The following is a 14,586-nucleotide window of genomic DNA, read 5'->3' on the forward strand; positions in this document are numbered from 1 at the left end:
GGGTGTTCATCTGACTTTGCAGGCAGAAAGAAGAGCATCGGATTTGACAAATGATCAGGTCGCAACTCCCTCGAATGCACAGCAAGATTCATTTGAAGCGACATACAAGGAGTTAAGAAAATGGGCAGATGTAAAGGCATCAAAATATGGAACTCTCTCTGTGATTCGTGAGATACGTTCCAATAGGCCGGGAACAGCCCTGAAGGTATGCTGCTTGATCTTGCTGACTGTTGATCAAAGATATGCTTAAAAATCATTCTCCCCATCCATCGACTTGAGACAGTAGTGTGTCAGCTGAAGCTGCATGATTTCCTGTAGGGTCAACATCGTGGAAAAATATTTACCTACCTTAAGGCTTCCTATTCTGGTTCTAAAACAGTTTTAAATAAAACCCTTGTTGATCTAACATGATTATAGACTGTTGTTGAAACATCTCTCTAGAGCTTTGACCAAGTTGGGAAGATTTGCAGTAGCACCAACTATTATTGCATTTATCTGTGAACTCCACGGAATGACAGGAAATTTTTGGGACAAAATTGAGAATTTAGCTGTCTTAACAACAAAACTTGGGAAACCAAGTGTGGCAACTAAAACCATATATGACACTCCAAATTACTCGCATCTTTGAAGAAGCTCTAAATTCCATCAACCCAGTAAAACTTGGGGGACTTGCAGACTCGTGCAATCACCCTCGGAAAGAAACCTGATTTATATCCGCTTCAACTAAACTCAACCATCTGGTAATTCATATTGTAACTCCAAATTCAAACAAGTATCCTCATGGAGTCATGGTCGTGTATTGACACCACTACAAAAGCTAAAATAACCTTTAAATGAAGGCGTAGATAGTGCATGGACAAACAAATACAAATCAACAGATATGAGAGTGTCGGGAAAAATTTGGAATTAAGTGAAAGATATAAGAGCGAGACAGAGAATACTTGCAAGAATGAAATCGGTGATAATTTAGATGTTAGTATGAGAAGCTCGGTTGGGAATCTGCAGAAGGAAGTCAATTTTTGGTGCAGCTTTCATTGCTAATGTGTGTATAGAAAAGAGATTAATAATGTCACTCAACTTTTAGACAGCAGGTGTATTGTATACGACCGAATTTAGTCACCCCTGATGACTACATTATTGTCCCCTGTACAAAGTCGACTATTAATACATCTAATGTATGCATGACTTACTGATAATACATATATGTGGTCATCTAACATCGTGATGCATCAGGTATTAAATGACATGATCAACGATGACGGACAACCTCCGAAAAAGAAACTGTACGATCTCAAGCTCTATCTGATTAAAGAGATTGGATGGGAACACATAGCTTCATACGAGCAACAGTGGATGCATGTCCGCTTTCCATCAAGCTCACCTCTCTTCTAAGTTTTTTTATTATTATTATTATTGTCTGCATGTTTCCCTCTTTACCACTTTCAACTATCCACGAGTACCACAATGGTGAACACACACTTGCAGGTCTAGTTCCAGGTATAGGGTTTGTTGGGGAAGGAGTCTACTTGATTCTATAATTTCAAGACTTCTATAGAGGGGTTGATGGTGAACAAATAGATTTTAATGTAAGATTTCAGATCTGTTAGACGTTCGATTTATCTACCAGGAGATATGTATAAGATCCTTTTCGTTATCCATCTTACTCAACATGCTCATTTTAAGTCATGTATCACAATTCACACGGGAACTTACCTAATTTCTCTCAATAAAGCGTGTTTATTGACACTATGTTTGATGTTTTGGCTTACGTTCTTTAAGAAGAGAAGTGATCTGTCTGAAATTCCGCCATTGCGCTTGCTAAATATATATGTGTTCCAAGAGTATGATTCCTTATTTTTCTAATGCAAGAAACAGAATAAATTAGCTACTATCTTTTTTCTTGTTTGGTTTAACTGCTCCTCTATACTTTATCTGTTTTTGAAAGTAGCAGTTGTCATTTCTTGGTGGTAATAGTCACTAAATGTATTTGATTCATTGCTTGCAAAATACTTGTTTGATATGGGCGGGGAATAAGATTAGGGTAAAGATATAAAATACAAAATACTTTTACTGATTCTCCCTTATCTCCTCCTTTCTTCCTTTTCGTGCACATTTATTGGATATCCCTACAGGCTACAAATAAGTGTGATGTATTTATAAATTATAACTGTGTCACTTGTTTAATAAGCATAATGATGTAGATTATATGATACTAGATTTTAAGTACTTCACCTTACAAAACTTTACTAAGCTAAATGACATCTACCAATATTATTTTGATAATAGGACATTCACAATCATCCACGTATACATCTAACTGTCTATATCTAATAAACATCATATCTCATCTGGAAACAAAGGATGCCTGACCCCTATTGTCCAGATTGGGACATGAAACAGGACCTCACTTTCAAATAGTCCCCGAATTGAAAAAAAAATTCTTTAAATATAAAAGACATGAAGTTGATAGTCAAAATGTCTGCAAGTTTCTTGAATTCAGCTCTTTTTGCAATGTATCAAAAAGATTTTGAAGAGAAAAGCTTAGTTTGATACATGTTTATTATTTGGTTCACTTGTATATTTTGTTAGGAGTCTATTTTTCAATATTAGCATAGTTTGTTCGGGTCGGTACTGTCTGGAAGTGTCCAGTAACACAAGATAAAATAATGATGAACATAAAATTCTAAAAAAACACATGCTTGGATCTTTGATTAACAGAGTCAATAGGATAATATAAGCAAGTCTTAATACCTTCTTGAGTCTTGTAAGCATAGTGAAGTCAATCTCATCTTTCTCTCCAATCGCCTCTTTGATTTCTTCTCTTAATATACCCTGCCAATTTGGATACATAGCCAAAAGCATCAACGACCATGTCATTACTAACGTAATAATCCAAGTAGATCGTCTTGAGTTTCAACCTTTCTTCTCCTTTATTCTCGCGTTTATAATGGATAAAACTACATCATCAATCTTCTGTTCTAGTCTTCTCACCTCCAAAGTATGTCTCATGGTCAACAAATGACCGTAAGGAACTCCATCGTAACGAGTGTGTTTGAACAATTTTATTTGCATTGCTCTTAACTTTTCAAACAACATCTGTCCCAGTTCATTGTTGATTCCAAAATTAGTTTTGGCAATTATCTCCCCAGCTAGTATTGTGATTTCTTTCTCCATATCGAGTTCAAGCTTGCTCGAACTAGCAAGAAGAGTAGTCCATCGATCTATCATCTTGGTTGTGATTCCCACCATTGAATTTGCCATGTCCTAAACTTTCAAGAGCAATCAATTTATATATGTACTTTGTAAAGTTTCAGAAATATTTATTTTCTTATATATTCTTCTATTTTTTAGATGCAACATTTGCTTTTTTTAAGTGGATTAAAATAATCAAATGTTGCATTAAAAAAAACAGTAATATATGATAAAAGTAGGGTTTGCAAAAGCTGACCCAACTCGACAACTCGACCCGAATTTAACCAGAAATAAGCGGGTTAGGGTTTGCATTTTTTACCCACACGATTAACCCTTTTCATTGAACGGTTTAGGTTGACATTTTCGACCTGAAAATAACCTGCTTTGACCTTATTAACTACTTAAACATATAAAAAATTCTCGAAAAAATATATTGATAAATAAAAAATTTGGTTGAAAAAAGGTAAAATATCACTAAAATAGGTCATAATCATTTCAAGAAATTCTAAATACGCATAGTCGCATATAGTCAATCGTGAACTTGCTCATTTAGCTTTTTAAGAAAACAATTATTTTTCAATATAATCATAATTATAGGTAATGGGTTAAACAAGTTATATGGGTAACTTGTTTATTAATTGGGTCGGGTTAAGGTTTTCAACCTAATTTTTAAATGGATTAGGTTTGATTAAGTGGTTTTTGTCCATTTATTATCGACCCGAATCCGGCCTAATTGCTAGCCCTAGATACGATATGTATATTATCTCCATTAGAAAAATGTGTCCGAACTCTTTTCTTTTTTACTTTTTGTTCAGTTCGCTCCTTTTCCTTTCCAAATCTCTCTATTCGAACAATGTGTAAAGATGATCAAGACATGTACCTTCAAGTTGATGGAAGAAAAAGCTGGAGTAGCAATATGCCTATGACACCCTCCACCACGCTAAGACCATATTCTCCAATTCAAGGATAGGTCTCCTAAGACTTCTAAACACATTAGGCTTACCCCAATTCTTGCCTAATACGCTTCCAGACATTTGCTTCAGGAATTCAGGGTATGCTACATATAAAAACTGTTCAACGCCCATCCAATAAACGAACAATTTCCCTGCAAGTCAACAATCAAAATAAATGCTAATTAGTTATTTACTTGTTCATCATTATAATAATCACCTTATTAATTATTATATGTATCTTTACTCACCTTTCATTTTGGGTTGTCTTATTATAATCTTTTACATAGAGCATCATGTTTCTATTTGTCACTATCTTTCTCACTTTTGGTCCACAATAAATTAATACTTTCTCTTTCCGTTTATAATACACTGATACTGTTAGAACTAGAGAAAGGGTGAAGAAGATGAATACTATGAATAACGAATCTTCTAGGCGTGTGTAGACACTTTCCCAAAAGTGATATTCCGACCTTATACGAAGCACGGGTTGCACGGAATTCAATTTCGAGATACAAAGAAGAACAACAAGAGTCACGCTCGTATGAATCTTGTAAAAATGAGAATAAGTTTTATGGTTTTGTGTTTGATGATCAATGTATTCAAATGCTTGAGAGAAAGTGCTTTTGGAGTAGATAATAAAATCTGAAAATCTCTCTTTCATCTGTGGTACAAACCACTCTTATACACGCAGCCAAAAACCGTCACAACCATTCGCTGAATCCAAAGAAAACACGCGAAGACAGGCTCTCGTCGCGAGCCGCGACAGAGCTCGCGAGTCGCGAGCGAGCCTGTCGCGAGTCGCGACGTGCGACTCCTCCAGCCCACGCCTCCAGCCCTGCGCGAGCATGCTGTGCGACGCCTCCAGCCCACTGCTTGCCGAGCATGCTATGCGCACTTGCTGCATCATGCTTGGCTAAACCACCAAGCATACTATGTTTTACATATATAGATTCAAGTAACATTTTGTACTTGTTTGCGGTTTCTTTATTCCTTCAAAGCTTATTGTTTACTATACCATAAACAATCTACGTGTATAATTAACGTAACTTGAACAACGACACCATAACCAAGCTATTCAAGTTATACGTTACATGAACTCAATCAACCAAATACTCTAAATTATCCAACAATCCTCCCCCATTTAGATTATTCTAAAAGATAATAAGCACTAAACATCATCAAACAAACATCTCATGCATAAATGAAAGTGTATAAAACTTGAACTTTCATATAGTAAAGTACACATTCCAAGTATCCGTATCCAATTGGTGTCGATAACGATTGAACCAATTTCAATACATAATGGAAACCCAAAGATACAATACACACAAGAAAAATTTACTTAAACTCATTATAAACCGACACATAAAGCCTTGTGTCCATATCTATTCATAAGTGTATCAAAGCTATGCCCCAATAGCTCCTTGAAGCGGCTAAACTTCACATTACATAGGTAGATCTCTAAAATACATGCTACTGTGAAAAGCATAAACAAGAGACCTATTAAGTTATACAACCTCCTTATACAACACAGTTATAGAACTATAAACTTAGGATGAATAAAAGTTCTACAATCATCTAAATGAAGAAATTAATCTTATTGAACTTAAGACCCAACGTCATATTGGGCGTTAAGTTAAGATTCCCTCATTCGTGATTCTCGAGGGGCTCCAATCCTAAACCGATTGCCATCCTCTTTACATTATCTCTAGCCAAGGCCTTTGTAAAACAATCCGCTAGATTATACGTTGTACGTACATAGTCAACAGTGATTACACTATCCTTGATAAGTCCTTGGATGTAGCTATGCCGACACCAATATGTCTTGACTTACCATTATAGACTTGACTATATGCCTTGCCAAAGCAGCATCGTTATCACAATGAATCGCTATGGGCGATATCGTTTTGGCAACAAAGGAATCTCAATCATGAGATTCTTCAACCACTCCGCCTCTTTGCTTGCGGAAGACAAAGCAATGAATTCCGAAGTCATGGAGGAATATGACTATGCAAGTTGTTTCTTGGAAGCCCAAGATATAGCACCTCCCCCAAGTAGAAATACCCATCCACTTGTAGAAGATGATCTCTTTTTAGAGATCCAACTTGCATCCGAATACCCTTCTAAAACCGAAGGATATCCACTGTAGGATAAACCATAGTCCTTGGTTTTTCCTAAATACCTTAACACACGACGAATAGCTTGCCAATGTTGTACACTAGGATTACTAGATATACCTACTAAGTTTGCCTACCGCAAATGCGATATCCGGCCTAGTACTCGTCATTGCATACATCAAACATCCAATCACCCTTGAATACTCAAGTTGAGATACAGCACTACCTACATTAGGTAGTAATTTCTCACTAGGTCCATTGGAGTTGACACAAAAGAGCAACCACTAACATCGAATTTCTTAAGAACCTTTTCATGTAGTGAGATTGAGACAAACTCAATTTACCTTTGCTTCTTTTAATTCTAATTCCTAGAATGACATCCGCCTCCCCCAAATCTTTCATTGAGAACTTAGACGATAGAAAAGATTTAGTCCACTCAACTTGGGATAAATCAGTTCCAAAAATTAGCATGTCATCTACATATAAGCAAATCATACACCATGACCATTGTCATCAAATTTGCTATATACACACTTTCTGAATTGTTCAATTTGAATCCATTAGACAACACTACCTCATCAAATTTTTGATGCCATTGCTTAGGTGCTTGTTTTAGCCCATACAAAGATCTAATTAGTTTGCAAATTTTTGTTCTTGACCTTTGACGACAACAAATCCAACCGGTTGTCTCATGTAAACCTCCTCATCTAATTCTCCATACAAGAACGCAGTCTTGACATCCATTTGATGGATCACAAGATTATGAATTGCTGCAAGGAGCAATCAATAATCTTATAGTGGAGATTCGAGCTACAGGTGCATATGTATCGAAATAATCGATACCCGGCTTTTGAGAAAAGCCTTGTGCCACTAACCGGGCTTTGAACTTGTCAATAGTTCCATCGATTTTCATTTTCTTCTTGAAAATCCATTTGCACCCTATTGGTTTACATTTAGGAGGTGGTCCGCTAAAACCCATGTGTTATTCCCCATGATTGAGTCCATTTCATCATCAATAGCTTCTTCCAAAATGAAGCATCTTGAGATTGCATGGCCTCATCATATGTTAAAGGATCCCCTTCCACATTATAGACATATGGAAATTTAGTCAAAACACTATCTCTTGATCCTTCAACCAAATATACATGAAAATCCGGGCCAAAAGATTTCTCTTTCCTAACCCGTTTACTTCTCCTTGGTTGAGTTGATGTAGATGCAACATTTTCATCTAGAATTTGTTCATCTAACTCATGTCATCATTTTTGATCAATCTCTTGAATTTCGGTACTTGGAGTTATATCCTTTGGTCTAGGAACCGATGAATATCTATTTTCATCAAAAATTGCATCCCTTGACTCCACAATAGTGTGAACCGACCAAAAGTCGTTTTGTTCTATAACATAGAACCTATAGGATTTGCTATGAGCAGCATATCCTATAAAGATGCATTCAACTCCTCTTTCACCTAACTTTTTACGTTTAGGTTCCGGCACTTTCACTATTGCCCTACATCCCCAAACTCTAATGTAACTTAGATTTGGTTTTCTTTTGTACCATAATTCATAAGGGGTTACTTTGTTCTTTTTCATAGGAACACGATTAAGATGTAACAAGCGGTTAAAACCGCTTCACCCCAAAAACCATCACTCAAACCCGAGTAGGATAAAATAGAATTTACCATCTCTTGTAAAGTTCTATTTTTCTTTCCGCTACACCATTTTGTTGTGGTGTATAAGCCGCGGTTGTTTCATGTATAATTCCTAAAGCTTGGAAATAACTAGGATTATGAAATTCACCACCTCTATCGGTTCTAAACCGTTTAACCTTGTCACTTAGTTGCAATTCTACTTCATTTTTATAGATCTCAAATTTTTCTAGGGCTTCATCTTTAGTAGACAATAGATATACATAACAAAATCGTGAATGATCATCAATAAATGTTACTATATATTTTTTGTTTCCTAAAGAAGGTGTACTATGAAAATCACAAAGATCACTATGTACTAAATCAAGCAATTTAGTATCTCTTTCCACATTATTAGGGAAAGAACACCTAGTTATTTTGGTAAGCATGCATGTTCTACACTTCTCAATACTTGGATCAAAAGAAGGAATTAAATCATCCTTAGCCATAGAATATAATTTTCTATAATTAACATGACCAAGTCTTAAATGCCAAAGAGAAGAATTATCATTAATAACACACACATTGTTAACTAAAGCATTTGAAATGCTGAGTTTAAACATACCATTATACAAATAACCAAGTCCAACAAACAAACCACCTTAGATAATATAAATTTGTCCGACTCAAAAACCATTTTAAAACCTATTCGATTCAAGATAGCTCCTGACACTAGATTACGCCTAAGTTCCGGAGCAAATACAACATCTCTTAACACTAGAGATTTGCCGGAACTAAAGACCAACTCTACTTGTCCTACACCAAGAACTTGAGCTGTAGAGTCATTCCCCATGTATAGAACTTCTCCATTGTCCACCTCCTTGAAGGTTTTGAATGAAGACCGCTCCTTGCACACATGCCTTGAAGCTCCTGAATCGTATACCATGAACAATCATCCTGTACACAAAAGATTTCAGAAATCATACACATATAATTCAAACTTGAATTACATGAAAGTTGTGACAAGTACCTTGTTTGGCTTGGGATTGGCTAGACTCGCCTTTCCCTCCACCTTGCTCATTCTTTTTGTTCATTTTCCTCTTCCATAGGAAGCAATCCTTTTTGAAGTGTCCGGGCTTGCCACACTCCCAACAACCACGTTGTTGAACACCTCCACCATTCTTAGGCTTCTTAAAGTTGTTGCCTTTGGTGAAATTATTAGCCCTCTTCTTAGGATTTGAGTCTTTGAACTTTCCATCCTCCACCATGTTAATGGTAGAAGAATTAGGATTTACCTCCTTTTGTCCATCTTGAACCCGAATGCCCTCTTCAATCCGAAGATGAGCACCCAATTGTTCCACATTTATATCATCTTTCCTATGTTTAAGAGTATTTCTAACATCCTTCCAACTTGGTGGTAATTTGTCTATTATTGAAGATACAATAAAGTTTCATCCATACTAATATTGTGTTGTTTAAAACTTCCTAAAATCCTTTGAATTTCATGGAATTGTTCCATCACAGGCCTTGTTTCATTCATCTTAAAGTTATTGAAATTACTAACTAAGAACTTCTTACTAGATGCATCTTCGGCCATGTATTTGACTCAAGGTCATCCCAAAGCATTTTAGCGGATTCTAAAATTGATAAACATCAAATAAAGTTCAGACATACCGTTTAAAATGTGACCACGACATATATAATCGTCATTCTCCCACTTGTTCCTTCTCCTTGAGGCCTCCAAAGTTTCATCTTCCACAAACTCGGGTTTTGGAGTACTCAAAACATATGCCACCGAAAGAGAAGTGAGAAGAAAATGCATCTTCTTTTGCCATCTACGGAATCCCACACCCTCAAACTTTTCAAGTTTCTGAAAATTCGAAGTCATTTCACGTACCGTAGCCATCTTCAAGAAATATCACTTTTGGATTGTTAGAACTAGAGAAAGGGTGAAGAAGATGAATACTATGAATAACGAATCTTCTAGGCGTGTGTAGACACTTTCCCAAAAGTGATATTCCGACCCTATACGAAGCACGGGTTGCACGGAATTCAATTTCAAGATACAAAGAAGAACAACAAGAGTCACGCTCGTATGAATCTTGTAAAAATGAGAATAAGTTTTATGGTTTTGTGTTTGATGATCAATGTATTCAAATGCTTGAGAGAAAGTGCTTTTGGAGTAGATAATAAAATCTGAAAATCTCTCTTTCATCTGTGGTACAAACCACTCTTATACACGCAGCCAAAAACCGTCACAACCGTTCGCTGAATCCAAAGAAAACACGCGAAGATAGGCTCTCGTCGTGAGCCGCGATAGAGCTCGCGAGTCGCGACGAGCATCGCGAGTCGCGACGTGCGACTCCTCCAGCCCACGCCTCCAGCCCTGCGCGAGCATGCTGTATGACGCCTCCAGCCCACTGCTTGTCGAGCATGCTATGCGCACTTGCTGCATCATGCTTGGCTAAACCACCAAGCATACTATGTTTTACATATATAGATTCAAGTAACATTTTGTACTTGTTTGCGGTTTCTTTATTCCTTCAAAGCTTATTGTTTACTACACCATAAACAATCTACGTGTATAATTAACGTAACTTGAACAACGACACCATAACCAAGTTATTCAAGTTATACGTTACATGAACTCAATCAACCAAATACTCTAAATTATCCAACAGATACACACAAATTTTTTCTTCTAAAACTATGTGTCTATAAAAGTGGTTAACTAATAGGAGACGAAGGGAGTATATGATAATGAATTATGCTTACCATGCATCTTTCGCCATTGAGCGAAATACTGTAGAGAAGAAGAATAAATGTCATGGGAGGTAACTTCGGATGATGAAGAAGATTTTTTCTTCAACATCTTCTTCATTTCACCCAGATTTCCCATAGGAAAACTTGGCGTTGGTCCTCCTCCTAGACCATTCTTTCCAAGCTTTCGCCTAGCTTGAATGGGTAAGAGATAACAAACCTTGATCAACTTGCATAGCAAGAAGAAGAAGAATCCATATACAAGCTGGTGAATAATACTCCCTCCGTCTCAAAATATAGTTCCCATTTTCATTTTGGGTGTCCCAAAATATAGTTCTCATTTCCATATTTAGTTCCACATTTTTCCGTAATTTGCCTAGAAAAATCGTGTCCCATCATTTATTTGCTTCTTGAATTTTGTTTTTTCCTTTATTTATTCAACCAAAATGTTACAATTAATGCTCTTTCACCAATTATCTCCATTCTCTCTCCTAAAATCATCTTTTCCCATACAACATTTATTTAAATAAACAAAAAATCTTGACTATCTCAACTTGCATAAATTACCGTGAAAAAAGGAAAATGAGAACTATATTTTGGGACGGAGGGAGTACTCATTTTCTCTTTCTTTGTTCTTTTCTTTTCCCTCTTTCTCTCTCTCTTTTTTGGGCAACCTCTCCACTTCTTTTATTTCTCTCTAATTGTCCATGTGCATATATAGAGGTGCAAGATTAATTCAAATCTTCTATCCCATTTTTTTTCAGGCAACCTCTCTTGTTCTATTTCTCTTTAATTGTCCAAGTGCATATACAGAGAGGTTCAAGATGAATCTTTTATCCATATTTTGTGTATTATTGTTGGATTATGCTCTGAAATTAGTAAAATAGTTTTTTTAATAGTTAGGATTAATTGCTAATAATTAGTTAGTGGTCAACATAATGGTCTATCTAGTGGGATAAAAGTAGTGGGTTAAGTAGTGGGCATATTAGTAGTAGTGTTTTATATGCCTATTCAAAGGATGTTTTGTTTAGTTATTTATGTACATGAAAAATATATAAAAATGTAGTCTTTCTAATTCTCTCCAAGTTTTTCTTTTTTCTCCTCTAAAAATTCTACATGGTATCAAGAGCATCAAATTAGATCCAAAAAAAAGAAAAAAAAAAGTAGAGAGAAATAAAGAAGAAAACAACCAAGAAAAAAAGGGGAGAGAAAGAGTGTTAAAAGAAATTAAAAAAAAACAATAGGAAAAATTTATGAGTGTTTTATGTGTTTAACCATGGTAATTAATGGTTTTACATAGATGTGTGGATGGGTTTTCTTTTAGCCCATGAAATTATTTTTGGTTACTATAAAAAAGAGGGAGCAAATATCTCGCGTGATGGGGCAACCTTCACAAGAAAATCAAATAATTGGCAATCTGATAATGGTGGAAGTCCGTAGTCAATGCAGACACGGTTTCCGAAATTTTACAAGTGGATGTGGTTAAATTTGCAAAACTACGTCGAAGAGAGTTTATGGAGAGAAGTGCTTCATTCATTCATTGAAGGTTGATGAAAAGTGCATCAACAAATTTGAAGATGATAATGAGAAGTACATTACATCAGGAAGAGAAGTGCTTCTATGTTAACGGAGAGGAATGCTCCAGCATGAAGATTAAGAAAAAAATTGAAAGTCCATCACGATTCATACGAGAAGAATTACGAACAAGCAACATTGTGACACAATGTTCAATGTTGGGTCTTAGAAATTTCAGAGCAAGGGGGTGTGTTGGATTATGCTCCAAAATTAGTCAAATAGTTTTCCTAATAGTTAGGACTAGTTGCTCATAATTAGTTAGTGGTCTACATAATGGTCTATTTAGTGGGATAAAAGTATTGGGTTAAGTAGTGGGCATGTTATTAGTAGTGTTTTATATGCCTATTTAAAGGTTGTTTTGTTTTGTTATTTATGTACATGAAAAATATATAAAAATGTAGTCTTTCTAATTCTCTCCAAGTTTCTCTTTTTCCTCCTCTAAAAATTCTACATTATTTATATGTCACTTCTTCTAATTCAGTGATAATTATAATATGTTTTTGAATTTCAACTTAAAATTTGGTGGCCTTATCAACGAATAAAATAAAGTGACACAAAAGTGAAACACAAAAAGTGGCACTGAATATAACGATTGGTCCAAGATAACCCGAAGAATCCAATATAAAATGATAATAATTCAATAAGAAATTTGACATGAATAATCCCAACTTTCACTAGTATTTTCAAAGTAATCTCATCTTTGTATTATTTCAGAATAATCCCAACTTTTGAGGAAAATTTCTAAAAAAAGAAAAAAGCTAAACTATCACTTTTCTTGCCTACACTAATCTTTTTAGGTCTATAATACTCCCTCCGTCCTTTATTAGTTTATCCTTTGGATTGTTCACATTTATCGATGTAAAACTTTGAGTAACAATATCCCTGATTATGTATTTGTAAAGATTATAAAAATTTGATGTATACATATTGAGAAAAATCAAATGATATCCTACATGATTATATTTTTCCTTACCTATAAAACACATATGATGGTCAAAATAATAAAGATGAATAGTGTTATAAGTCAAAATGGTTAAACTAATAAAGGACGGAGGGAGTATATACTACCTCTGTTTTTTTAGTTGATCCGTTTTCCTTGGTCGTCACACATGTCAATTTACTATTTTAAACCTTTATATCTCTAATTATCAATAAGCAAAAATTACAAAAGTTGATATTATGAAATTATGCATTGAGAGGAATCTAACAAGATCCTACTTCACTACATTTTTCCTTAACTACAAATCATAAAAGATAGTCAAAATTACACATATGAATAGTGTCAAAAGTCAAAACAGGTCATCTAAAAAAAACAATAGAAGTAGAAATTAATAGTTCGGATTATTTTAAGAAAGTATCCAAAAGTTGAGATTATTCTAAAATATTCTAAAGTTGAGATAATTTTGAAAGACTAGTAAAAATTAGATTATTCATATTAATTTTTCCTTGTTAAACAAATAACCCCTTAACTCTGTGTCTGCATCATCACCTTCTGTAATGTTATTAGAGTAACTTCTTTTTTTTTGGTTTCTTACATCATATGTACAAACATCTCTTGTGAAAGTTGTGTTTTTCCATTGAAAGTTCACTAGTTCAGCATTTTATGCATAAGTCAGCACTAACTCTTAGTAAGAAATGATAGGTCTTACTTATTTCATATATAAATTTCCTCCTAACTCTTATTATGCGTTTCCGTTTCACATATCTCTATTATATAAGTCAAGAAAGGAGGTGTGCTGTCCTCTTTTGAAGTGACTAGAATACCTTTTAATAATTTAAAATAATCTTTTCCTTTTTATAAAAAATTAAAAAATGAGAAATCAATGCAACTTGCCATATGAGTAGGTCAAAAATAGAATATCCAATACCATTGATAACTTGACAAACTAGATTGACACAACCAATTCAGGAAATCAATTAGAATCTTCAACAAAAAAAAGTTTGCAATATATCGTGATAACATAATATTTCATATTTACAAAGTTCAAACAATATAGTTTATGAACATTTATCATTGTTAAAGAACTATACTAAAGTCGCGAAAAGAAATTATTAAATCATCTACCAAATTTTTCAGTGACGACGGTATTGAACAATTAAAAATCATTCACTTTTATTTTAATAAGATAATAACATCTACAAAAGAACCTCAATAATTTAAATACATCACTACCAAAATAATTTTAGATAAAAAAACATGTTCATTTGTATATACCTACCTAAGATCGTCACGCACGCATCGCGTGCATATGCAACTAGTAACTGTATAAGAGATGGCTCGTAAAAGATATTCTCCCATATCAATAATTCGATCTCTTCCCAATAATCTTTTAGAGGGTGTTTGGTTGGAGGGTTTCAAGAAAGG

The 14,586-nt window shown here is 34.8% G+C and overlaps 1 protein-coding gene and 1 pseudogene across 1 annotated transcript in view; one reads left to right on the plus strand and one right to left on the minus strand.

Moving 5' to 3' along the window:
* LOC104888547 (tripeptidyl-peptidase 2) overlaps positions 1–1,749 on the plus strand; it is a 29,610-nt gene extending 27,861 nt beyond the window's left edge. The window contains exons 33-34 of the mRNA XM_010673567.4: positions 23–205; positions 1,234–1,749. Coding sequence (XP_010671869.2) covers positions 23–205; positions 1,234–1,392 — 342 coding nt within the window. The 3' untranslated portion in view covers positions 1,393–1,749. The remainder of the gene's footprint in view (positions 1–22; positions 206–1,233) is intronic.
* An 844-nt stretch (positions 1,750–2,593) lies between these two features.
* Positions 2,594–14,092, minus strand: LOC130590751 (cytokinin hydroxylase-like; annotated as a pseudogene).
* Positions 14,093–14,586: the final 494 nt, after the last annotated feature.

This window comes from Beta vulgaris, chromosome 3 (assembly GCF_026745355.1).
Source record: "Beta vulgaris subsp. vulgaris cultivar EL10 chromosome 3, EL10.2, whole genome shotgun sequence".
Taxonomy (NCBI): Eukaryota; Viridiplantae; Streptophyta; class Magnoliopsida; order Caryophyllales; family Amaranthaceae; genus Beta; species Beta vulgaris.